This window comes from Elephantulus edwardii, unplaced genomic scaffold (genome assembly GCF_000299155.1).
Source record: "Elephantulus edwardii isolate Elephantulus edwardi_28Jun2011 unplaced genomic scaffold, EleEdw1.0 scaffold00032, whole genome shotgun sequence".
NCBI classification, from domain to species: Eukaryota; Metazoa; Chordata; class Mammalia; order Macroscelidea; family Macroscelididae; genus Elephantulus; species Elephantulus edwardii.
This window is the reverse complement of record NW_006399782.1, coordinates 2,997,026-3,022,441: the sequence shown is the minus strand read 5'-3', so window position 1 is coordinate 3,022,441 and position 25,416 is coordinate 2,997,026. Positions and strand designations below refer to the sequence as shown.

General features: G+C 44.5%; 1 protein-coding gene across 1 annotated transcript in view; it reads right to left on the bottom strand.

The window, feature by feature from the left end:
* MUC4 (mucin 4, cell surface associated) overlaps nt 1-25,416 on the bottom strand; it is a 70,740-nt gene that overhangs the window by 13,183 nt on the left and 32,141 nt on the right. The window contains exons 2-19 of the mRNA XM_006884295.1: nt 24,917-25,045; nt 24,537-24,730; nt 21,412-21,424; nt 21,129-21,275; nt 19,893-20,026; nt 18,879-19,043; nt 15,736-15,888; nt 14,533-14,663; nt 11,890-11,978; nt 9,406-9,585; nt 9,058-9,183; nt 8,441-8,563; nt 7,299-7,507; nt 6,720-6,810; nt 5,266-5,436; nt 4,741-4,842; nt 4,161-4,388; nt 1,743-1,880 (exon numbers count right to left, since the gene is read on the bottom strand). Coding sequence (XP_006884357.1) covers nt 1,743-1,880; nt 4,161-4,388; nt 4,741-4,842; nt 5,266-5,436; nt 6,720-6,810; nt 7,299-7,507; nt 8,441-8,563; nt 9,058-9,183; nt 9,406-9,585; nt 11,890-11,978; nt 14,533-14,663; nt 15,736-15,888; nt 18,879-19,043; nt 19,893-20,026; nt 21,129-21,275; nt 21,412-21,424; nt 24,537-24,730; nt 24,917-25,045 — 2,523 coding nt within the window. The remainder of the gene's footprint in view (nt 1-1,742; nt 1,881-4,160; nt 4,389-4,740; nt 4,843-5,265; nt 5,437-6,719; nt 6,811-7,298; nt 7,508-8,440; nt 8,564-9,057; nt 9,184-9,405; nt 9,586-11,889; nt 11,979-14,532; nt 14,664-15,735; nt 15,889-18,878; nt 19,044-19,892; nt 20,027-21,128; nt 21,276-21,411; nt 21,425-24,536; nt 24,731-24,916; nt 25,046-25,416) is intronic.

Below are 25,416 nucleotides of genomic sequence, written 5' to 3'. Positions count from 1 at the left end.
CTATGAGTCGTGCTCAACTCAATGACAATCAACAATAACAACAACAACAACAACAAGAAATTCATAGACCCTATTTTTAACCAATTAATAAGATCAAACTAATCATCCTAGAGAGGGTTAAACCAAGCTGCTCCTTGGAGGCAAGGATTCTGAAGCTTCGTCTGACATACTTTGGACATGCTGCAAGGAGGGACCAGTCCTTGGAGAAGGATGTCATGCTCAGGAGGGTGGAAGGACAACACAGGAGAGGAAGACTCTCTGTGAGATGGATTGATTCAGTGACTGGGGTAATGAGGGTGAGTGTGACAGTGAGATTGGCACAGGATAGAGCAGGGTTTAGGGCTGTTGTACATAGGTTGCTATGAGTCGCAGGTGACTGGACAGCACATAACAACAACAACAATTTTTAATTACTTAAAAAAGGAAAAATTAATTTATTCTCAGAACAAGCTAGAGTTTAATATTCCATAGAGAGAGTAAAGAGATTCAAATTACATAAGAATTTAGCATGTATTTGAAAAAGGTAAAAATTTTTATTGTTGGGGAAAGCATCACTCTTCTTGAATAGAACCTTGTTGTTGTGTACCGACAAGTTGTAAATGACCCATAGCTGACCCTCCAGTGGGTTTTCAGAGGCAGTTAATCACACCAGGGAGACTGCCCATCTTTCTTGCATGGAGTAGCTGGTGTCCTTGAACTGTATGCCTTTGGGATGGCAGAGCAGCTTCTTGCCACTAGGGCACTAGAGCTCCCTGGAATAGAATCTAGGGATGGGGGAGGGAAACCTATATATTTCTCTTGATGCTATTATCTTTCATTGATAGCATGTCACGCGGAGCAGGAAGGATACAGATAATCCCTTGTGCACAGAGCCGAGAGGCAATCAGAATTCAGAATAAGGTTACATAATGGTTTTGTTTAGCATAAAACAGTGACTAGTATAATTGATGACGACAACAGGGAGCAAGCTGCACCCTTGAGCTCTGACTCTGTGGTGCAGATCATGGGTGCAGGCCTGGGGATCCCTGATATCATAACTGACAGGGAGAGATGGAGCTTTGATCAGCGCCAGCACAGAAAGTTAGACGAGGAAAAACAAAGCTGTGTACAAATGGTTAAGAAACACACAAAAGTAGTGAGGAAATTATCACTGGCATTTCTTTAAATGCTCATGTTTTATTCTCTAAATTGATATGAAGATGTTTTAAGTCAGCGTTCACTTCTTATTGTACTTGATTATCTTAGTAATATGGTAATAGCATAAAGATCTTGTTATTATATGAGAATAAATGGTCTTTAAATTAGTTGTACGTGTCCAGAGTAAACCTAACTAGTTGACAAAAGCAGCACAAAACCATCACTACTTTTCACCGGGAGGGCAGGGGTAAGGGCATCTACTTGAATGATAGGAATCAATCATTCCCAAAAAGTGCTGACTCTGCTTATCAGATAAGTGGCAGGAACTTTATAAGATATTCTATTGTTGTTATGTGCTATCAAGTCAGAACTGAATCAGAGCTGAGCCTCCAGCGGGTTTTCAGAGGCTGTTCATCCATCACACAGGAGGATGTTGCCCATCCTTCTCCCACGGAGCAGCTGGTGGATTCAAATCTCCTGCCTTTGGGTTTGCACAACTCCTAACAACTAGGCCACCAGAGCTCCCCTGTAGGATATACAGATGTAAAACTGACCAAAGCTTTGCTCTGACCTCATCCCCTACTTCCCCAGGCAAACATTCTTACCAAAGAGTTTGAAGTCGGTAGAGTTACTTCTGAGTGAAAATGTGACATTTTCAGAGCTGCTCTTGTAGTGGAACCAGTTGGTCTGCCCCTTGTAACCCCTAACCACCTCATCACCCTCGATGGTGGGCGGGTTCTCATCTGAAACACAAAAGGGAGACTCTGAAGCAGGACACTTCTTACTTACCAGCTTAATTTGTCTTTACTTTCTCTAATCCTTTGATTTGTGTGAGGCCTTCCCAGGCCTGTAACCCACCTCCAGGAACAGGGATTTCTTTCCTGTACCTGCTCTACATGGCAGGCTGGGGTTGACTTGTTCAGTGGGTCAAACCTTAACCTTCCTTTTTTTTTAATTATTATTAAATTTTATTAGTTTCAATGAACATTCATTCACAGGGATTCTGGTTAACCTTCTTTTTGATCTCCTTCTGAACAAGGTGCTATGCTAAATGTAGCATAAAGTGAATCAAAGCGCGAGGTCATCCCAAGCAGCAGAGTCAGTCTATCCATGGGGTTAATACTCAGATGGACATAGACTTTGTTAGGGGACAAAGAGGAAGTAAACAGCTTTTAGCTGGTCTCCATTTATGGTGCCCTACCATTTCCATTTCGTTATTTGTACATTCATTCATTATCGGACAAATTATTTTTTTTAAATTTACCATGTGATTGGCACTGTTCTAGGTAGTGAAGCTACAATCAACGACAAAATAGACAAAACCTCTGCCTTGCTTTTAGTGGTCTTACAGGAAGAGAGAAAGAATTAAAAAGCAATATATGAAAATTATTGAAAGATTAGATATAAATATGAAGCAGGAAAAAGTAAAGTCAGAGAGGTGCATAGATAGGGCAGGTGAGTATGAAATAAATGTTGGCTAGAGTAGCCAGGAAGAGTTGAGAAGGTGATGTTTGAATAAAGACGTAAAGGAGGTGAGGAAACGGGGGAAGAGCATTCTGGAAAAGAGAACATCAAGTGCATGAGTTTGGAGTTGAGAGTGAGCCTGATGTGTTTGAAGAACACAGCAAAGAAGCCAGTGGAGTTGGAATGAAGTGAAGGTGTGGGGGAGAGCAGGAGAGCAGTTCAGAGAGCCCCATCTCCATGGAATTCTGATGCACAGTCACCCTGTTAGGCAGAGGAGAAGTGCCTCATCTTCCTTCAGCTGGTGTATTTGAACCACCAGCCTTTCCATTAGCAGCCCAACGCTTAACACATTCCACCTTCAGAGCTCTTGACAAGCATCGATAGAGTTTTGAAAGTCATCATGAGGACTAAACGAGCTAGGAAGTCATTGAGACATATTGGGCAAAGGAACTACAAAAGCAAAAGAATCTGTTAAGGATGCTACAAGTCCTTCACAAGGGAAAAAACCTCCATAATAACTCAGTTACAAAATGGGGAAAAGATATGGAAAGAGTTTTCAAAGAGGAAGACCTTCAAATGGCCAACAGACACATGAAGAAATGCTCAAAATTACTGATAATAAGAGAGATGCAATTCAAACTCACCATGAGATAGCATCTCACCCCAGTAGCAGTGGCAAAGTTTAACAGGACAGCAAGCAATAAATATTGGAGAGGACTGGGAGAGATAGGAACTCTTATACACTGTTGGTGGAATTATAAAGTGGTACAACCACCTTGGAAGGCAGTTTGGCGCTTCCTCAAAAAGCTGAACATAGAAATTCCTTATGACCCAACTATTCCACTGCTAGGAATATACCCAGAGAAAAATAGAACTGAGAAAATAGATGTATACCAATGTTTATAGTATGATTGTTCATGTACCATTATTCACAATTGCATGAACATGGAAACAGCCCAAATGTCCAACCACTATCAAATGAATTGAGAAATTGGGGTGCATTCATTCACCTATTGGAATACTACGCAGCATGCAGGAGCAATCATTTAAAAAATTACTATATAAGTTGAGATACTGGAGGGCATTATGCTGAGTGAACTCAGTCTCATAAGGGTAAATACTGCAAAAGACCATTGTAAAAACAGAAGCATAGCTACTGAAATGGGTATGGGGACCCAAAGGGGGGAAAGATAGGAGCAGAGGGGTAAGAATGGGCAGGGGGGAAATGATAGGGTTGCACAATTTGGTGGATGGAGGGAGGGAGATATAAAGGAAATGAAAAGGATCTCGTCGGGATGTGGAAGGGCGACCTAATGGTGGGCATAGTTCAATAGTAATTAATTTTATAAAATATAATGAATAGGAATGATTGTATGAAACACAATATGAATGAAGGATAGTGTGAACCACAATGTGTGTGAACTTTGTATGCAAACCAATATCAAATAGAAATTAAAAAGAAAAAAAGAATCTGTTAAGTGAATGGGGAAAAAAGGGGGGTGTCATGTGGGGAAGGCTCCTGATGTGCTCCCTGACTCTCCGGATCAGCTGTCACTTACTGAGGGTGCTGTTAATGTCCTGGAAACGTCTTCGGAGCATCTGTGTATGCAGCCCAGTGCTTGTGTTCTTCGTGGCCAGAGTGTCAAAGATGCACTGTAAATCTCCTTTACACGTGGCCACATTTTGATCCGAGGAGCTGTTTCTCAATTGTTCAAGGAAGACGGGAGTGAAATTGGAAGGCAATTCATCTTTCCTCTCTCCAAGGAGACTTGTTCCATTGATTTGCCCTATAACACATGAAGTATGACAGTGACAGTGCCCGGGGAATGGTTCCAGTTGTACTTTCCCCATGTTTACTTATTATCCTCTCTTTATATACTTGGGACAGGGGGCAGAGGTGTGGAGGGACAGAATGATGGTCAGGTTTTGGCCCAGAGATCTCTGTTCAGTCGGAGGGGCATCCAAGTTCTCCATCTCATCTCCCAAGTAGAGAGATTCAGATGGAATGAAATAGGGCAAATCTGAGGTGGCATCAGACTCTTCAGAGTCTCCTCCTATCTTCCCACCCAACCCTTATAAAGTGCACAGGCATCACCCTGCACTGCCCCATCTGTTCTGAGGGCTCAGGTCCAGACTTACAGGTCATTCCATAGTGAAAAATCTTCTCCTCAGAGCTCCCGGGGGGAATGGTGGAGCCATTGGGCATCTTGAAGTCGTCATTTGGATCACCATTCCAGACCCCTGGAGGACACAGAGAGAGGCTGGTCACCATAGGATTGTGCTTTCCTTCTTTCTTAGAAACAACCTAATTTGTCATAGTCAAGAGGGTAGGAGTAGGAGGACCCTGAGATGCCTCTTTCAATTAGTTTAGTCCTCTTTCTAGAGGGGAGAGGGGAGAGGGGAGAGGGCCATAACCATGTCTCCACCCTCCCCAGATTCCCTTTCTGGTTGCTCCCTTGGCTGCCCTGGAACCTAGAATGGAGGAGGAGGACAGGGAGTGGGTCACACAGAGAGTTGAGAGAAGTCTCTCCTTTCCTCTTGGCCCGCTTTATGCCCTGAAGGTTCAAGAGGGGTAGGGAAGGAAGTCACTTGGGATGTCCACAGGTCATTCCATCAGGATGGTTGGGCTCTTGCCACAGAAGCAGAGTCTAGTCCATGTCTTACCCAGGAGGCCCTCTGTGTGATTCTGATACTCCTCTGGAAGGCTGGAGGAGGCATGGAGGAGGTTGGAGAGCGCGATCACTGTGATGGCCACTGTCCCATCAAAGCTGGCTGAGACCAAGGAGCCATTGCGGATCAGTATGATCCCAGTGGTGTTGATGGATCTCTCTTGGCCTAAAACATAGCAAGAGAGATTTTTTAAAAAACAAACAAACAAAAACCAAAAAACACAGGTATTTAGGGAGAGGAGGATACAGAGGTTAGGAATTTGGAGCTAAAGCATTGGGCTTTCTAAGGGTGATGACACTGTCCTAAAGTTGACTACAGCGAGGAAAGAAGACATTGTCATGGCTGGCATGGATCAATGGTGATTATTTTTATAAAACACAATGTATGGGAATGCTTGTATGAAGCACAATGTGAATGAAGGAATGTGTGAAACCCAATGTATATGAATTTTGTATGCAAAGCAATATAGATTATTACCTAACTTGGGAGGGACTGGAGAGCATTATGTTGAGTGAACTAACTCAGAACCACAAGGATAAATATTGTATAAAACTGTTAGTGTGAATGAGTATAAGGATCCAGGAGGGGCGGGAGAGGCTGGAAGCAGAGGGATGTGGATGTGCAGGGGGAGGAGGGGATTAATCATTGGGTTGTACAATTTGATGGAGGGGGTGAGGGAAATTGAAAGAATTTGTTCGAATTTGTATTTGAGTTTTGTAACTAAACTAGTAGAAAAAATTTAAGAAAAAAACCACCATTGATTGTTTGGGCGAGGGAGTTGTACAACATATTAACTACATCTCCAGAAAGCTGTTAGAAGGAAAAAATAATAATAATAATAAGGAGCTCTGGTAGCCTAATGGTAAGAAACTGTGCTACAATCCCAAAAGCACACAGTTCAAATCCACTAGCTGTTCCTTGAAAGAAGGATGGGCAATCTCCTTGAGTGTGATTTACTATCTCTGAAAAACTGCTGAAGGGTCAGCTATGGGTCGATTCTGACTTGACAGTACACAACAGCAGTAACAGAAGAAGAAAGACCAGCCAGGAGCCCTGGAGGCCTAGGACCTGGCAGTTCTGGTGGCTCACAGTGCAGAAAGGAGACTCTAAACAGCTTTGGGGTGTCCTGGTAGACTCATCTCTAGTGGTCCTAAACCAAACTCGCAGGATACCCCCCAAGACCTACACCATCTCCTTCTTTCTGAAGACTGAAAAAGAGGGAACTCAGCATAGGAAAAGAGGACAGAAGTGAGAGGGAATAACTAATGCCCTGTTCCTGGGATGATAAAATTGCTTGGTTACAGCTACTGAAGAAATAGGGGTCACTATTCTTCTCGGCACCCCTGCTGCTGCTTTCACATCCCAGCACATAGAGCCTCCAGGAAACTGGGCACCTCATGGAACTCCACGGAAGCAGGAGAGGTGACTGATGGCTGTCTTCAGCCTACCTTCAGCATCTTCAGGGTTGACCTCAAATTCCACAGGCTTATTATTGAGCGTAACTTTGATTTTGTCATTGGGCTCAAGGAACCATTGAACCTGGGGGGGAAAAAAAGGAGGAGGCTTACGTCTGCCACGTAGGTGAGTTCAGAGGTCCAGAAAGGAGGCACCTGAGAGCAACTCAGGGATTGAAGATGAAGTGACTGAATGTGGCAAGGAGGGTCTGATAACTAACATTGACTGTTTGACACGAGTCAGACTTTGTGAAAGGCACATCCCTCTAATTGTCTCATATATTTCACAACAGCCCTGAGAGGTAGGTAATATATTATTATCTGAGGCACTGAAAATGAATTTCTTTAAAATTACACAGGTGGTAAAAATGGTGGAGCCAGTATGCCAACCTTGTCAACTTGAATGCTTACTCTCAAAGCCACCGTACTATCAGTGTGTGTCCTCCTCCACTTCCCAACTCCTTTAGCTTCTTTGTCTCTCTTCCTGCTCTCTTTTTATTCCTGGACCTCAATTTCCCATTGAACGGCTTTCAATGGGGGATGCAGGGATGGCCCGAGCTCCCCCTCACTTACTGTATTTGGGCCCAGGCTGCTGGATTTGTACTGAGCAGCAAAGGCAATGAAGTTGGTGGCCTGGGCCGTGCCCGTCTGGGCAGTGCGGCCTTGCAGCAGGAAGGAAGAGTTTCCATCCTGGGCCTGGACCAGCAGGAAGTCCCCTAGACCATTGAAGGTATAATTGGCGCCATCCAAGGTGGTAATGTGAGGGTCTCCAAACATCCAGGCTAGAGAAAAAAGGAGACATCACATTGGCACCCAAAACCAAGGGTGATTGCCATTGTTAGTTGCTTTCAAGTTGACTCCAATTCATGATGACCTTGTCTGACAGAAATAAACTTTGATTGGTCCTGCCCTATCTTCATGATGTGTTTTATTCCATTGGTATGACTACTATAACAATCTATCTCATTGGGGATTTTCTTTGGCCTGCTACCAACCAACTTATGCTTTTCTAGGTCTTGTTATTCAGGACAAAACCAGTTGACCCAAAGTCTTGTCATCCTTGCTTGCATTCTGATTGTATGTTTTCTAAGATGGATTTGTTCATTCTTTTGGCAGTTCTCCAGAATCTCTCAGCAACAGCACAATTCAAATGCAGCAATTCTTATTCTGTATTTCATTGTTCCACTTTCTATTTTTTTTGGTTAGGAAATGTGGAGGGTCAGTGAAGGAGAGGAAGACCCTCAACCAGGTGGACTGATGTGGAGACTGTTGCAATGAGCGCTTGTGTGTCAGAAAATGTGAGGATGGCACAGGATAGAACAGGGTTCAGATATTTTGTTCATAGAGTTGTTATGAGTTGTACTTAACTCGATGGCACCTAACAAGACATCCTCCTGTCCACCTCACTTGCCCAGCAGCTACTTGTCAGTAGACTCAAGCCAGAGGAGATGTTAATGGAGTATGAAACTCTCCCATGAAGTCCTCTTACACTTAGGATCCCTTGCTCCTCCCATTCTATTCCTTTTTCTCTACTCCTACTCTCAGCCCTTCCCTGACCGCATGAACAAAACTCCTCCATTTACCATGCCACCACACTGGAAACAGCTTTACCTTCCCTACAGCTGTAACTCTGGTTCAAAAGCTAGCCCTTCTCTGGTCAAATCTCCTTGTCCCTGAAGCCATGAGGCCACTCTCTACCAGTTGCTCTGCCTCACCTAGTCTTGGAGGCCTGTATCCAGTACAGCTGATGCGGGGCTGCCTTTGTCGGTATTGAGTACAGAAGAAGAAAGGCTTGTCATTCCAGCGGCAACACCAGTTCTCTGCCTCTAGCTCTTGATCTGAAGAGAAGAGCAGCATGTTAGGGGAGATGGAGGAAGGGATGGAAGACTTGAGGTTATAATAACAGTAGCCTGGTTTTGCAATCAAGCACACCTCAGTTCATACCCTGCTCTGCTCAATGATCTTCAGTGACTGATCTATATACTTTCTGTCCCCTTTGCAGGCTTGTAGGATAAATTATTGTGTAGAAGAAGTCATGGCACATGGTAGATATGGAATGAGATGGGCAGTCTCCTCCCTTGTGACTTACAGCCTCCCAAAAACTTTAACTCCTACTTACCTTGGCACATGATATATGATACATGGGAGCTAAAAGGTATTCTTTTCTTGAAGATTATATCTACTATCTTTACAACACTTTTGATGTTATTAGTGTGGCTTTTAAGCCCCTCTATTTCCTTAAGAGTTTTCCTTGGCCTTCTACCAACCAAGATACGCTTTTTCAGTGATTCAGAATGGATGGAGGAGCAATGCATGGTCTGGACATACTTACCAAAGTGCCACAGACTTTGCACTCTCCAGCCTCCTTGAAACTCTCCCCAGAGTCCATAACTGCAGCACACACCCCCTCGCCAGGATGAGTAGCTGCACAGCTGCCTGTTGCCGCGACCCCACCAGCCTGCAACAAGTGCAGACATACTCAGGTCAGCATGACAGGGTCGGGGGTGGGTGGGGTGTTGGAATCACGGTGAAAAAACCCTGGGAAGGGACATGTGTGGAGATTCCGGGGAAAAGCTGAAGACTCTTTGGAAAAGGCTGGTCAGGCATTACTCGAGGTAATGATGGGTGGGTTTGTATGGGGGTAGCGAGGATACCCCAAGAGACAAGAAGAAGGCATCACCTATGTTGGTGGGCAGAAAGCGTAAATCCCAACGTCCTTGCTGCCAGGAACAAGGGCAGGAGATGTGGTTCCAGCCCCAGCTGGGCCGCTGAGGTTGGCTGTTCAGCCACTGGAGGCACTTGAGCCGGTAGTTGGGCCTTTCTTCCCTGTGCAGTGTGTAGACCTGTAGTCCCCGGTAACCTGAAGGAAAGAGAGAAAAAAGGGGTCATCGCACAGGCTGGGCTGTGCAGGTGGCGTTAACTTTGCAAGAACCGGAACTCAGAAATATACCTTCACATTTCACCCTTCCTTCATTGAGCAGCTCTTCAGGGCTGGTTTGATCCAGTACAGATTGGCAATGATTCCGCCTCAAAAGAGCTTTGACATAAGCTCCCAAAACTCTCAGAGCTTGGATCTTAGCAATACTTTGGACAAGTACTGGGCAAAGAGCTCTTCTTAGCTTCCAAATCTGAGTCAACCCCTGAACCCTCCACTGACCTCATCCTTCACCCTGCTGCCCTGTTATAAATCTCAACAACTTCTAGCCCCCCAGATCACTTCCTCCCCACACCCGCTCTCTGAAACATCCAGGGATGCCATCAACTATGCTGTGAATGCACCAGTCATTTCCTTTGCCACTCTCTCCCCCAGCAAAGACTCTTTAGTGGCCAAAGGAGCCAGGGTAGAGGAGAATGCCCAGAGGCAGCGGGGGAACCACAGAGAAGTCAAGCATGTAAAGGAGAGGCTTGCTTCAATATCACAAGGCTGTGCAGTGTACAGTGTCCTCTGGGAGGAAGAAGTAGTAACCGGGAGGAGATACTCTAATACAAGGTTGAGCTTTCACTAGATCTTTAATTGGTAGTAGTTGTTGTTTACCGTTAAGCTGGAACCAACCCATAGCTGACCCTCCAGCAGGTTTTCAGAGGCAGTTAATCACACAGGAAGAGACTGCCCATTGTACTCCCGTGGAGGAGCTATAGCCTTGAACTGAGTGCCTTTGGGGTTGCAGCACAGCTTCTCAACACTAGGCCACCAGAGCTCCCATTGGAATGGGAAGCATACATATTCCATTGTTTATCGTAACCACAGTGGGTGAGAAGAGGAACTCCCGAACCCAGTAAGATCAGTTACAGGGTATTGTGCATTAGATTTTAACTCGAAATGCATATATTGCCAAGATAACTAATTTTATTAAAACTTTGAGAATAATCATTGTTTATAATTGCCTATTTGTGGACCAAGACACTTGATATCAGGGGAAACATGTCAAACACTGTTGCTAACACACACACACACACACACACTCACCATCACTGTCATGATTCTACACTGAGGTCACTGTATCCTGGTTTGTTGTTGTTAGGTGCTGTCAAGTTGAGAATGACTCATAGTGACCCTATGAGCAGCAGATCCGAGACCTGTCCCATTCTGTGCCATCTTCAAAATCTCTGACACACTCAAGCCCATTAGAATGTATCATTCTGACACTACAGCTCCCTCCACAAGGTGGCAGCCATGACTTGACTTGATTTGTATTTCTGATGACCCAAGAACTATGTATGAATGGAAATCCAAAGTCTCTGTAAATTTTCATTAAAATTAATAATAAAAAAATAACAGCAATAAGCCACCAAAAAACCCCCTCCTAATTATTTCTAAATTATTTGTAGTTGTTGGTGGAAATAATTGTAAGGGAGGAAAAAATTCTCACAATATAAATGAACAAAATATAATGTAGATGAAAATCTATATGGAACATAATATACATGTATGAAACACAATGTATATAAATGCTAAAATACTAACAATAAAATTAATTTTTTAAAAAATAAGACAAATAAAATTTCCTTTGATCTATTACATTTGGAAATGATGATTTCATTTTTTTGAGTCTTGAGTCATTGCACTGAGTCTTGGAAAGGAGGCATAGTTTGTATCTTGATAGTGAAGCACTGGCCTCCTTATCAGAGGCGGAACCCTTTGAGAACTAACCTAACAACTTACATCTTGTTCTTTTCTTTTGTATGCCTGCCACTTAGTCCAGTGTCCAACATGTAACAGATACTCAGTAAATGTTGAATGAATCAATGTCAGTCTTCCAGACTCGTGGTAGATTTTTATAAGGGATGTCGTCCAGGTTTTCATCCCAACTCTGGGACAAGGCAGCTGGAGTATTATCCTACCTGTCCATTCAGATTCCTATCTCCCACGATATTCCTGTTCTCATTTCTAGGGTCCGGCCCCTCACTGAAGAGCTCTTGGACTTGGTTCATCACAGGCAGGAGACACAGCCTGCGAAGAGACTGTACTGTGTCTCAAGGCGCACAAAGCAGCAGCTGCTCTCTGACCAGTACCAAGCCCTAATTCCACCCACAGGAGATGGGTGACAGCATTAGGAATGGTAGAGAAGCTAGGGAGCTGCCCACCAAGACTTCCGTGACCCTTGGAGAGGAGAGCAGAAGGGAGCTCGAGACCAGCACTAGTGAGAGGAAGTGGTGCTTTTACCTGAGTTGAAATCCAAGAATTGATCTGGACGATACTTCTCCCAGATGGGCCGGAATGTCAGGGGGCTGTTCTGGAAATGCCCATCTCCACTGTAGGCAAAGGAAAGACTCTCAGGTCTCTGTCACACACAGGGAATTCGCGACAAGTCTGTCACACACAGGGAATTCACTGCAAGTCAGTCCTTCCTTCCTTTCCCCACCTCATTTCTTCCTTTTTCCTCCCTTCCATAAATCATTCATTCGCTAGTCGTCAGTTTTTCAGCTCAGTCATTGGTCAGTTAGTTGACGGATTCGCCAGTTAGAATCACTAAGGTTGGTAATAAGTGTGAACAAAGAAATGGATATATAGGAAGGGGGGGGCTCCAACTAACTCCACATCTGGTTACTAAGCATGAGAAACTGGCCATTCTGCTTGGTCATGAGACAGGCGTGTGAAAACAAGAGGCTCAGGCCTCCTTCTAATACTTTTCTTAAGCTACAGATTGAAGGGAGTCCCTGAGCGGCACAAATGGTTCACTTGGTTGGCTGCTAACAGAAAGATTGACCAGCTACAGGCACCATGGAAGAAAGGCCTGGCAATAGACTTCAGGGAAAGTAGTCACTGAAAACCCTATAGGACACAGCTCTACTCTGGTGTGTAAGGGTAGCCACAAGTTGGGGCTGACTCCCCCATAATCATCTTTAAGGTGTTCAGGATCAGGGAGCAGTGTGTTGTGATGGTTCGGAGCTCGTCTCTGGATTTCGAAAGTCAGGGTTGAACTCCTGATTCCAGCACTTACTAGCTTGGTTACCAAAGGCAAGCTACCAAATTGCTCTGATTCTTAGTTTTCTCATTTGTATAAAAGAGATTATGATCTTATCTTCAGTATTGTGAGGATTAAATGAGGTAGCATTTTTAAGTCTCTCAGAACTGAGTGAAGACCCAATTACTGGACACTGTTGCCATTACAGCCGTCATCACAGCCTCAGATGTGGGGTTGGAGCAGCAGCCTCCAGCCTCAGCCAGGCGCATGCCTCCCAGCTGTCTCTGTGTTTTCCTCCTCTCTGACACAGCAGCAGATGACTGTCCACATGTGTGCCTCCTCTCCAGGGTGTACTCAGGACGGTGTGAAGCACCTAGCTTTCTAGGAATTCCTAGTGGTTGAATAGTTGCACTCTTTTTTTCCCCCCACAGCACTTCCAAATGTGAGTGAAAGTCATGGAATGACAGTGGCGATCCTGAGCTCTGAGTAAATCATTTGCAGCAATTACCAATGTAAATTCAATGTGATTCCTTTACAAGGTAGACTGCCACATACTAGCCACTGAGAACACCATGGTTGAGAACTGTTATGTCAGAGATCAAACAACTCTATACGTGGAAAAGCCAATAACCTTTCACCCTGACCTCTTCTCCTTCTTCCTGCCCCACATAAGGTGTTGGGTGCCCCTGGGAGAGCAGTGTTGGATGCTCCTGGGAAAGCAGCTAATTTTCAAACTGAAAAATTAGGGAGGCAGAGTCCAACCTCTAATGTCTGGGTTCAAATGCTTTCTTTGTCCCCAACTAACTATGTAACTGGATAAATTACTTAGGAACTATCTATGTAACTGGATAATTACTTTAGACTTCATTTGTACCCTTAGTTCCTTATGTGTATCATAAATACAACTTACCTCATGAAGATCTGGTGATAATTAAACAAAATAATACATATAAAGTACCTAGTGGAATAAGTGGTAGTTATTTTTATTATAAGCAACTCTAGTGATGTGGTTATGCACTCAGTGGCTGGCTGAAAAGTTATTTGATTTGAATCTTCCAGCTGCTTTGCCTGGGAAAGATGTGGCAGTCTCCTCCCATAAAGATTGTTAGATGTTGTCAAATTGGCTCCGACTTATAGTGATCTCTAAGTACAGAACAGAACGACAGTCTGCCGGGATGCTGCACCATCTTTGAAATTCTGCTCAAGCCTGTTATTGCAGTTCTTTCTACAGAGTATAACTCATAACTCTGGTGTTATATATGGGTCAGAAGATATCTGATGGCAGTGGGTTGAGTTTGGTGTTTTTATAGTGATATTTGAGAAGTCAGGAAATCAGGGAAGTCAAAGAAGGGAATTCTTACAGTGTGCGGGGCTTGGTTTCCTTGGGTGGGGACGTGGTTGGCAGGGCTAGACTGAATGAGGACATTGCAGTAGGGTGTGTGAGCAAGGCATAGCTTATGGTTACCAGGATAAGAAAGACATGGGCAGAGCAAACAGGCATCTTTTTATTTTAAATGGAATCCCTGGATGGTGTAGTCAATGCACTGGGCTGTTAACTAAAAGTTTGGAGGTTCAAGTCCACCTAGAGGTACCTTGGTGAAAAAGGCTTTCAATCTACATACAGAAAAATCAGCCACTGTAAACTTCATGTATACATTCTGCTCTGACGCCCATGCAACCGCTATGAGTTGAGGTCAACCTGAAGGCATCAAGTTGGTTTTGTTTATATTCAATTTTAAATAGCACAGTGTGTGACTCCACTGGGAACTGGAGACAGCATGATTCAAAAACACAAGGGAGAAGGATTCACGCCTCATCCTGAGGGATGACGGTGTGTTGATGTAGTGAAAACCTTGGCCACGTTATACATCCCTTTGTGATATTCAGTCAGTGCGTCTTACCTGGTGAAGCCCATGAGGACCAAGTTGCCTCGGCGCTGGGCAGTGTCCCACTGCATGCCTCCATTTTGGTAGAGAAACAGGGCATAGGACTTGCTCCCATCTGTGGAGAGGATGGCTTGGTAGGTATTGGTCTAGGGGTTGGTTGGAGATAAACATAGGAATGCTTGTGAGAGATTTGGGGTGTCTGCCCAGATGCCCCACCCTACTGCCTCAGTACACATATCACCTATTCCTGGCCTCCCAGAGGAAGTTTGGGACTGTTCATGGCAACGTTTCACCTGGGTGTCAAAATATGTAGCACAGTGGACCTGCCTTCTTAGTGGCTTATTTCCAGGGACACAAGATAAAGGGCGCTGGGTTACAAGTAAGATGTAAGAGAGTTTGTGAAAGAAAGTTATGGGAATCTGAGAGATTAGCTGAGTTGAGAAAGTTTTAATTGACCAAAAGCCAGTTACTTATGTTTCCTTGGGACTATTTAAAGACAATGTGCCGATGTCCTCTCAACCTGAATGGAGTGGGAACACGTGTGGCAGGTGAAATTGGAGGCTTTATGAAGGCAGGGCCTGACTAGGTGTCAAGCACTATGTTTGGTACAAAGGACATAATCCAAAGTTTTTCTTAACCTTCAAATTTTTGTAGAATGAATGGAAAAGTGATTTTAGACCAGACATGAGGAAGAACACTGTGACTAAGATTTGTGATTCTCTAGAAGGAAACTAAGAAGATTGTGTGGCTTGTCCCGCTTCCAATAGGTGGCACTGGGATTACGAGTCAGAGTTTGGAGTCAGAAAAGCTTGGCTTATAGGCCTGGCTTTACCATTTACTAATTTACTAGCTGGAGACCCCAGACAAGTTGCTTAACCCCTCTAACCATCTCTTCCTCATTTCTGAAACTATTACCTGGCTAGTAATATCAGATTGAGCCATAGGAAACTTCCAATAGCCAGTCATTTTTTTACCTACAGAAATTGTGTTTCTTGTTTCCATCTAATGATCCCTCCTGCACTGGACCCTGGGAGACAGCATAAGTAGGGGCTCAGGCAGGTGTGACATTTGACCAGAACTCTGCACACCGGTGTTGGCAGTATCATCTACTGTAATCAGCAAGCTCACAAGTTAGAGAATATTTTCAGAGCGGCCACTGCCTGGGACTCTAGGATGACTAACCTACCGAGGGCGTACAGTTCCCCTCCATCTACTCACCCCGAAGGTCGAGTGGGCAGGATAGGCAGGGACGTTAACCCAGGTGACCTTTAGGGTCCACCTGGCTTTGTACCAGGTATGTGAAAACTCTGTAATCCAGGACTCCACCTGATGGACTAGTCGGTTGCTTTCCCCATAGAGTGTATTATATTCCTAAGAAAAGAAGACATATAAAGACAAAGAAATGAAGACCTCTCCCACATCCCTCAAAACCCCCACTTTCTGCATATTTCTACTTATGGGGCCCATTGCCCCCTTTCTCAGGTTTGCTAACACCTATGACCTTAAGACCTATTTAAATTTTAAGTGCTGGGACGCTTGGGGATAAAAGTCCAGGTGCAGAACTCCAGGCCAGTGCAGGTGCTGTGCTCCTCTGAATTGCCAATTCATGCACCTCAAAGTGCAAACTAGTTAAGATCTGGTAAACCACTTTGTATCAATCCATCTCATCCGGCGTCTTCCACTCCTGCATTGTCCCTCTACCCTTTTATCTCCTGTTGAAGGAAACTGTTGGCATAGTGTGTTGTTATGTATTGGGTTGCTAACCAAGAAGTTGGCATTTTGAATATATCCATCATAGATGAGGGAGATCCAGGCCATGGTCTTTGCAGTTACTTGCTATGCATCAGAGAGCTGGACAATGATTAAGGATGACAGAAGAAGAATTGATGCCTTTGAGTTGTGATGCTGGAGAAGTCTTAAGCATCCCAAGGACCGCCAAGAAAACAAGGAGGTCTGTTTTGGAGAGGGTGAAATGAAGTTTTTCCTTAGAGACTAGGATTTTGAAGCTCCATCTCACATACTTTGGGCATGTGGCCAGGAGAGACTGATCCTTGGAGAAGGACATGCTTAGAAGGGTGGAGGGACAGTGCAGGAAAGGAAGACCCTGGATGAAATGGATTGATACAGTAACTGGGGCAATTGGAGTTGGTGTGTTGGAGTCAGTGAGACTGGTTCAGGACAGGACAGGCTTCAGAACTGCTGTACATAGGGTCACTATGAGTCGCAGGCGATGCAACAGCACATAACAACAACATATGAGGGAGAAAGATGGGACCATCTGCTCCTGTTAAGATTTACAGCTTACAGAACATGATAGAGGGTTGGTCAAAACTGGCTTTACCATAGTGAGATAGGGGATAAGTGCTGTTTTTCCATCTCTGGACCCTCTACAGTGCTTTCTCCAGCAGACACACAATGCACATTTCCAGACACCTCAATATAAAGCACAATCAAAATCCTTTGTCAGAGCAGTCAGGAGATGAAAAGATATTGCACTGGGCAAGGATCACTGTTAGGGTCAAATCCATTGTCAGGGACCACTCCAAAATAATGAGTAGCAATGATGTCAGTTTGAAGACTAATGTGCACCTAATGTAAGCCGTGATCTTTAAAATCTCTAGTTATGCATCTAAGAGCTGGACAGTGAATAAGGATGAAAGAAGAAAAATTGATGCCTTTGAACTGTAAGTGTTGGAGAAGAGTGCTGAATCTCCCATAGACTGCCTGAAAGAGTAAACAGATATGCCTTGGAAAAAGCACAGCCAGAATGCTCCTTGGAGGCAAAGATTAGGGCATGTTGCTAGGAAAGGTTATTACTTAGCACGAGATATCATGCTTGGAAAGGTAGAAAGTAAGTCAAGGTTGGGAAGACCTTCAACAAGATGGATTGACACAGTGACTGCTGCAATGGGCTCAAGTGTGCCAGAGATGATGAGGATGGTACAGGATAGGACAGGGGTCAGGTCTGTTGCTCATAGGTCACCATGAGTCAGTCATACTTGACTCAACGACACCTAAAAACAACATCTATAAAGCTCTTTCATTAGTACTTGCACTGACCGGAATGATTTCCTTCTTCTGGGAGCCACTGGCTGGCCTTGGATGGTGTCGAGTCATTTCCACCTTGAGGACTCGGAATCATCCTCGCCATCTCTGCTGTGTTCAAGCCCACTGTGACAGTCACCATAACAAGCCACTTCTCTGGAGCGATTTCCTTTCTTTCTCTGACCTTACTACACACAATATCTTTTTCCAGGGATTGGCTCCTTCCAATAACATGCTCAAAATAAGTGAGATGAAATTTCATCCTTTTCGCCTGTAAGGAGGACTCTGGCTGCTCTTGTTCTAAGACAGATTTGTTTGTTGTTTTCAGCAGTTCGTGGTGTATTCAATCCTTTTTGCCCACAGCACAATTCAAAGGCATCAGTTCTTCAGTCTTCCTTATTCACTGTCCAACTCTCACATGCAGATGAGGCTGTTGAAAATCCATGACTCAGGTCACATGTACTTCAACCTTTAAAGTGATAGTCTTGATTTTTCGCACTTTAAAGAGCTGCTTGGCTTCAGATTTTCCCACAGTAGTACGTCATTGGATACCTTGGCTGCTGCTTCCATGGCTGACTGTGGATCTAAGTAAAAGTAACTCCTTGACAACTGCCATCCTTTCTCCATTTATCTTGATGAATGGTCCAGTTGTGAGGATTTTTGCTTTCTTGATGTTGAAGTGTAATTCATACTGAAGGCTGTTTTCTACAAGCTTCATCAGCAAGTGCTTCTAATCATCTTTGCTTTCTGTAAGCCAGGGTGTGCAATCTATCTGTACAGATTGTTGGTGAGTCTACCTCCCATCTTGATGTGGAATTCCTCTTTATACAGTTCAGATTATTTGCTTAGTATACAATTTAATCGTTGTCATTAAATCAGAACTGACTTATAACTTACCCTCCATTGGCGTTTCAAGAGGCAATATTTCGAACAGGTTTTTCATTGGGTTTTCATTGGCAGAGAGTTGTGATTGTATGGTGAAAAGATATGATCTTGGCACAACTTTTCCTGCTTTTAAACCATGCATTGTGTACGCCTTACGATCTTACTCCAAAATAAAATACTGATTTGACAAGCCATTCTTGTCATCTGTAGGTCTTCTTACGACTGTATCAGGGTTTTCCAGAGTCTCTGCTGGCTTAATATTTCTTATCTGCTTCCTCCTTCCACCCTACTAAATTACCTCCAGCCTGTCCCCCTCCCACGTTTCGGGCAGTTGTCCCTGCCCACCCTGAGCCCAGGCTCTGGCCACAGCCCCTTTGTCTTTCTTTGCTGACTGCTAGGAGGGTGCCAAGGCCAGGCTTTGAAAGGCTTACCTGGTAAAATATGGTTCCTTGGTAGCCGGAGAAGTCAGCATCGTCCCAAAATGGTGCCACCAGGGCCACAGAATCCCATCCCGTGAAGCCGCTGCGTGGTGGGTATGGATAGGAGAAAAGCTGGTAGTCAGAATCAGGGAAGATGACCTGGCCGTTATCTGTGAACTGAGCACAGTGGAGCTTCAGATTAAGATTGAGGGAGAGAAAGAGAAGGAAACTTTTTGGTCTTGGTCCAGTTACTCAGGAATGCGGCCCCTACGGATCTCTCTGGGGAGAAGATCAGATGCCGACGACCCCAGAGAGATCATTGTGCGTTTCCCTGCATGCCGGTAGAGCCCTCTCGCATCATAAGCTTTTCACCACTTGATACTTTTATGGTTCTAAATCTTTCCTAAGACAGTCTACTTGGTAGACACCCACACAGATGCCTCCTTCACACACAAAGAGCCAACCTCAGATCAGCCCTCCACTTAATAAATCTTCTGGGCCATCTTGAAGCTCACATTATATTAGATGAGACTGAAAAGGTTTGTAACATGTACTCCATTGCTGTTCATTCTCTCTTACAGTGTCCTGGCTAATATCCCCACCCCCTCCCTGTCCCCTTGTAGAGAGCCAGGGAGATCAGCATTGTTCCCACCCTATTCCAGGGGATACGAGGTACTTGAACCCAGGCCCCAGGAACTAACCACAGAAAGTGCAGTAGCATGAAACTGTCATGTTTCCCAAGTATAGCTTCCTACTTACTCATCAAAGGCCTCGTGAAGAGTGAGGATCTTTTCACTGGGTGAAGATGCTTTTGCTCACGTGAGTAGCAAGACCTTACTTAGCTCCCTGCGTTCCTCAGCTAGTGCCCTGACACTGAAGAAGTTGATGACTTCCAATGAAACCAGATGTGACCCAATAAATGTCTATTGGTGGCTGCTTCCATTCTCCCTTCCTCTTTCTCCCTTAGGTGCAGGTGCTAGAGAGAGAAACAGGGCCCTAAAGGTTGGGTTACATCTGGGTACTCACGTAAAGGGAATCGCGGAGAAAGGAGCCGAAAGGGAAGCCTATCCTGGGTTTGAAGAGGGGTGAAGTGAAGTCCACTGTCCTCCTGACTAGTGTTTGGTCTCCAGCAGGCCTCCCGAAGAAGAAGAGGGAAACACCTGGGTGGTACAAACAGAGAAAAAAATCCTTGTGGACTTGATCTTCTTTAGGGCCAAGAGAGATCCCCGGAGAGCTGTCCCTCTCCTCTGCTCTCTGAGAGACCCCTGCAGACTCTACCAGGAAGCCACTGAGAACTTCTCTTTCTCCTCCCCTCTTCACTTAACACTTCTCATTTCATCCCCGAACTTGAGACTCTCAACTCTGAGAACTTCAAGTCCAGTTTACAGAAACAGGTCCTGCTCTCAGAAGACCAAATATTTTGCCTCTGCTCTGGTAGCCACAGTTCTTTAAGGAGTTAAACATTCTCTGATACAGGAATGGGCAAATGTAAGTCCTTATCTGAAACATCTAGTTTTCCCTAGATATTTAGAAGTGCATGACATATATGAAAAGTAGAAAGAGTAAACAATGATTAGTAGGTATTCTTTTGTTCAAATTCATGTGAAATGTGTTCTTTTGAAACTGCAGTGGTCAAACCACCTCTTTGAGCAGAGCATGTTATGTCGATGCTGATCTGTCTCTTGGACTTAAACTGTGTGTTTCCTGAAAGCAGGGACAGCACGTTGGCCATTCCTCTCTCCAGCCCAGGGCCACATATGAAGCAGACACTCCACACCAACCTCTAGTTCTGTCTCCCTATTCCCTGACCCTCTGCCATGGTGACTCTGTGTGTGTGTCAGAGTAGGTTTGTACTCCGTAGCATCTTCAGTGGCTGTGTTCTTTTGAAAATAGATTGCCAGGCCTTTCTTCCGAGATTCTATCATATGAATTTGAGCAACTAACCTTTTAGCTGGTAACTGAGTGCTAAACTGCACCACCCAGTGGCGATAAGAAGGCTCTTCAAACCTGGGAGGGCAGAGCCTGTGAGCAAGCAGGCAGAGCCTGAACGCTCAGTTACATCACCCCTCTAAGGGGAAGATGAGGAGCAGTTAGACCTCCTGTGGCCCAGAAGCCATGCTGGAGACATCCAGCTACTACATCCAGCTCCTCCAATCTCCAAAATGAGCCCTCAGTGATAGACACGATCCTAGTTCCATGGCTGCACTGATAACCACCACATTCACGTTGACCTCAGTCCCAAGGTAGAGAGGTCCCAGTCACCTTTTTCAGGCTCAATAGGGACCAGGGGAGCTGTGGAGCGGGTGACTGTGGTGGAGGTGGAGGTTGGAGAGGTCTGGGAGGTAGTTGTTGGTAGTGACGTTGTTACACTGCTTGCACTGTTTGTTCCTGGTGAAGTTGGCATCGTCCCTGGAAATGTAAGGAGAGAAGACAAGCATGAGTCTTAGGGTCAAAGAGATTAAAAGAAAAGCAGAAAGAGACAGAAACTCTCTTCTCCATCCTGTGCTTAAAGGGCAGGGTCACAGTCTTAACAGTTGCTCTTTACAGATAGTTTTCTCCTAGGACAGAGAAGGTAGAGGGCCTGTTAGCCCCGCTCCCTATCATACTAGACTTGTAGGCCTTGCCTCAGTCCTAGCCTGTTGTTGTTTCTATGTAACATCAAATTGGAACTGACCCATAGCTGACCCTCCAGAGGGTTTTCTGAGGCAGTTAATTGCACAGGAGGAGACTGCCCATCCTTCTCCTGAAGAGCAATTGGTGGATTCGAACTGTGGTTTCAAGATTGCAGTAACAGCTTCTTAGCACTAGGCCACCAGAGCTCCCTAGGTCACTCCTAGCCTAGTAACACTAATTCACTGTCCTTTCTCAAGCACACTCTGGAGTCCCTACATCTCAGGTTGAGACTTTTCAATGTGGTCTGCGGAAAGTGTGATTATTTATGCTGGTTATTAGAAATGCTAGTATTAGAAGCAGTATGAATGCTCCAAGTGACTGTGGGACCAGAGGCTGATTAAGAGAATGAAGAATTACTGGTTGAAATATAGGAACTTGACACAAGCTGATTATGTTTATGTTACTAGAGAGAACAGATTCAGAGAAACTATACTCAGTGGATGAGAGTGAAGTCAAAGCAGACCCTCAGAATGCTTTTTAGATGCTTAAAAATAATCAATAGTGGTTTGACCAATGGAATGGATAAAAGTAGGAATAACAAAGATGGTTGGATCCAACTATGCTGCTGAAATTAGTTGAAGAACTCACACACTTTATTATTGTGGTGTGACCAGTACTGGATGACACTGCTTGAAAATTTGTTGGCTAAAGAGAAGTTAATGTACTTAGTATAGCGATACGAGGAGCCCCTTCAGTGACTTTTGTCAAGGAGACATGGCTATCAGTGGAATAACAACTGCAAAGATGTTTTCAGGGTAAAAAAAAAAACTAGGGCATACAGTTAGAATTTCTTGCCTAAGAGGGACAGAATTCTGGAAGGGGAAGAAAAGATTGCATCACCCAATATGGTACAGATAACCATCATTGGCCTTCAGCTGTTTCCTCTAACAAGGCTTCTATTGCTAACATTGCTGTATGGATGCGGAGGGTGAAGATGACAGGAGTTGATATGAAGATTTCGATGTTACTTAAAGGTGACAATGTGTACATAAAAAGATGTTCAGACAGCAACATAGACATTTGTTAATGGGTGTAACTGAAGGACTGATAACGGTCAGTCTCACCACTCTGAGAAGGTTATCTTACTAATGAGTGGACAAAATACACAATTCCCCATGTTCCTCAGTGGGCTGGTTAAACACACGCACCTTGGAGCACCCTACAACTATTCAAACATTTCATGTGGCATATGAATAAAGGAAACAGGTAATGCAGATGGTTGAACAGTTAAATAACTCCTAGTAAAGATATACACCTGGAATTAGGTTGTCATGGATAACTGAACTAGGGCTTATTACCAGACTTTCTCTGTCTGTTGAAACAATGATGATGGAAGGAGAGGTCACATCACTCAGCATAGTGACTATACTTGATCTTTCAGTTACACCCAGTGACAAGGTTGATAGATACTGCTTCTGAGTTCTGTGGCAGTAGATGTTAAGGGTTGAGAAAAATGTTGCGCTGGTGCCTGAAGGTGTTAGAAAATACATCGTGGTTTGTGGAGATGTATGTCCATCGTGTGTTAATAAAAGAGGGGGAGATGTAGCTGTTGAGAAGTGGTATGTTAGCCAAAAGATGGAAGTGAATATTTCAGATCTTCAGGCAGTTACTGTGCTTATAAGCCCAGCCATCTGAGAAACAATGGATGTTTCCTGAGGAGAGGTACTGAAAGTGACTAGCAGTGCCTGTCCCTTTGGTCCTATTGATAGGATCTCAGAAATGGTAGGCAAAATGGGGCTGGTGACAAGAATGGACATTTTTTTGCATGATAGTTCCTAAGGGAGTGACAAGACTGAGTACAGTGTCCAATGACATAGTTGCTGAGTGAGTTGTGTGGCAGTTACCGAATGGAATTGTTGAAAAACTTGAAACGTTATCTGAAGTCTTTTTTTTTCTTTCTGGGAAATGCTTCCTGAAAATGTCAGACTATTTGTGGTGTGTGAAGAAGTTGTTGTACTCTCCAAGAGTATGTCTGTCCTTAGAGAGGTTGATGTTCTAGTGTGAGGTTGTCTCTATGAGCCTGAGGGGTGAGGCCATTGGCTACTGTGGCATCAGATAAGGTGCTGATAAAAGACGATTGTACCCACTGGACCTTGTGAGGTTGAAACTAAAGAACTAGCTTGAAGAATGATGTTTGTTTTGGAATGTTTCTGCTGGGGTTCCCATGAAGGTTTAAGGGCTAGTTGTCAGTGGTTCTGTTGAAACTTTGTTAGTGTTTGTGAAGTATGCTGGGGTAACGGCTGCAGCTTCAAGGGCCACATAGCTTCACTTGGCTGGTATATTCTGAGGTACTATTTCTGAGGATGAAGACTTTACGGGTTGTAAAGAAGGTGGTGTTGTGGCTAAGTTCATAGTATCAGTCATACAAAAAACTGAGCTCATGATTAGAGGTTTTCGGATAGAATGAAAGTCATGAGTTTACTCCATCTGGGTACTGAGAAAGAGAAATGTTAAAATTCATGTAGAGTACTCTGCTGCGGAGCAATCAGAGGTTGTGTTACTGAAAGTAGCTATTTCCAGAATTCACTTGGGTTAGGGTGATGGGCTGACAGAACTACACTCTATTTTGATGGTTTTGTCAGAGTTACTGACTGGGAACCAACGAGGGGCAGATACATAATGAAAGTATAGGTCATGGTTCATACAGAGGTTAAAAAAGTGATGGGAAGTGATGAGTTAGAAGCATAAGAGCAGACCTGGAGTATTCGTTGATTGTACAAAGTCTGGTCTCGTCACTGGGTTGCTGGTATACACTATTCCTTCACGACTGGTAGGAGCTTGAGAAGTGGATGTGCTTGAAAGGTTCACTGAAGAAGATGGGGTTGGTGTGGTATTTGACTGGTTATAGCCGGGACTTCCATGTACTGGAGGCAAGACCACTGCAGTGATGTTTTCATGGATGGCTGAGCTTGAACTTGTGGTCACACGTTCTTCATTTGTGGGCAAAATGGTGGCAGAAGAAGGATAGGTCACATCCCTTAGAGTAGAGGAACTGACCACAGTTGATCGTTCAGTCATTCCCACTGACAAGGTTGGTGGTGCTGTTTGCGTTCTGTGGCTGTAGCTGTCAGCAGTTGAGAAAGGTGTGGTGGTGGTACCTGAAGGTGACAGAGTGTGCCTTGCAGTCTGTGTAGATGTGTGCCCATCTGGTGCTGACGCAGGAAGGTTAGAGATGTTGGTCACCTGAGAAACTGAAGTGAAAGTTTCAGATACTCTGGTAGTTGCAGTACTTAAAGTCTGAGGTGTTTCGGAAGCAACAGATGTTTTTTGAGAGGAGATGTTAAAAGAGGCTGGTGATGACCTCCTCATTGCTTCCCCTGTTGTTGGAACCTCAGAGATTGTAGGCAAACCAGTGCTGGTGACAAGAATAGACACACTTCCTGTAGATCCTAAGGTAGTCACTTGACTAGACACAGTGCCCAATGAGTCAGTAGTTGATTGAGTTGTATGGTTGTCACCAGATGGAATTAGAGTAAAACTTGTACCTTTACCTGAACTGGTTGTTTCTGAGGAAGCACTTTGTGAAGGAGTTTGGCTGCTTGTGGTGAGTGGAGAAGAGGTGACTGTGCTAACCAAGGTGGTGTCTGTCTCTGGAGAGGTTGGTGTGCTGGTGTGAGGCTGTGCAGTGTTTCCTATGCTGGTTTTCTGGGTGGTTTGGACATTGGCTGACGTGGCATCAGACGAGGTGCTGGTAGAAGATGGTCCACGTGTGTCCTCTGATGTTGAGACTCCAGAGCTGGCTTGAGGAGTGGTGCTTGTTTTGGAAGAAGGTGTTTCTGCTGAGGTTGCCAGCGTGGTTTGAGGACTAGTTGCCAGTGGTTTTGTTGAAGTTTTGTCAGTGTTTGTGGAATGTGCTGGAGTGAAGGTTGTTGCTTCA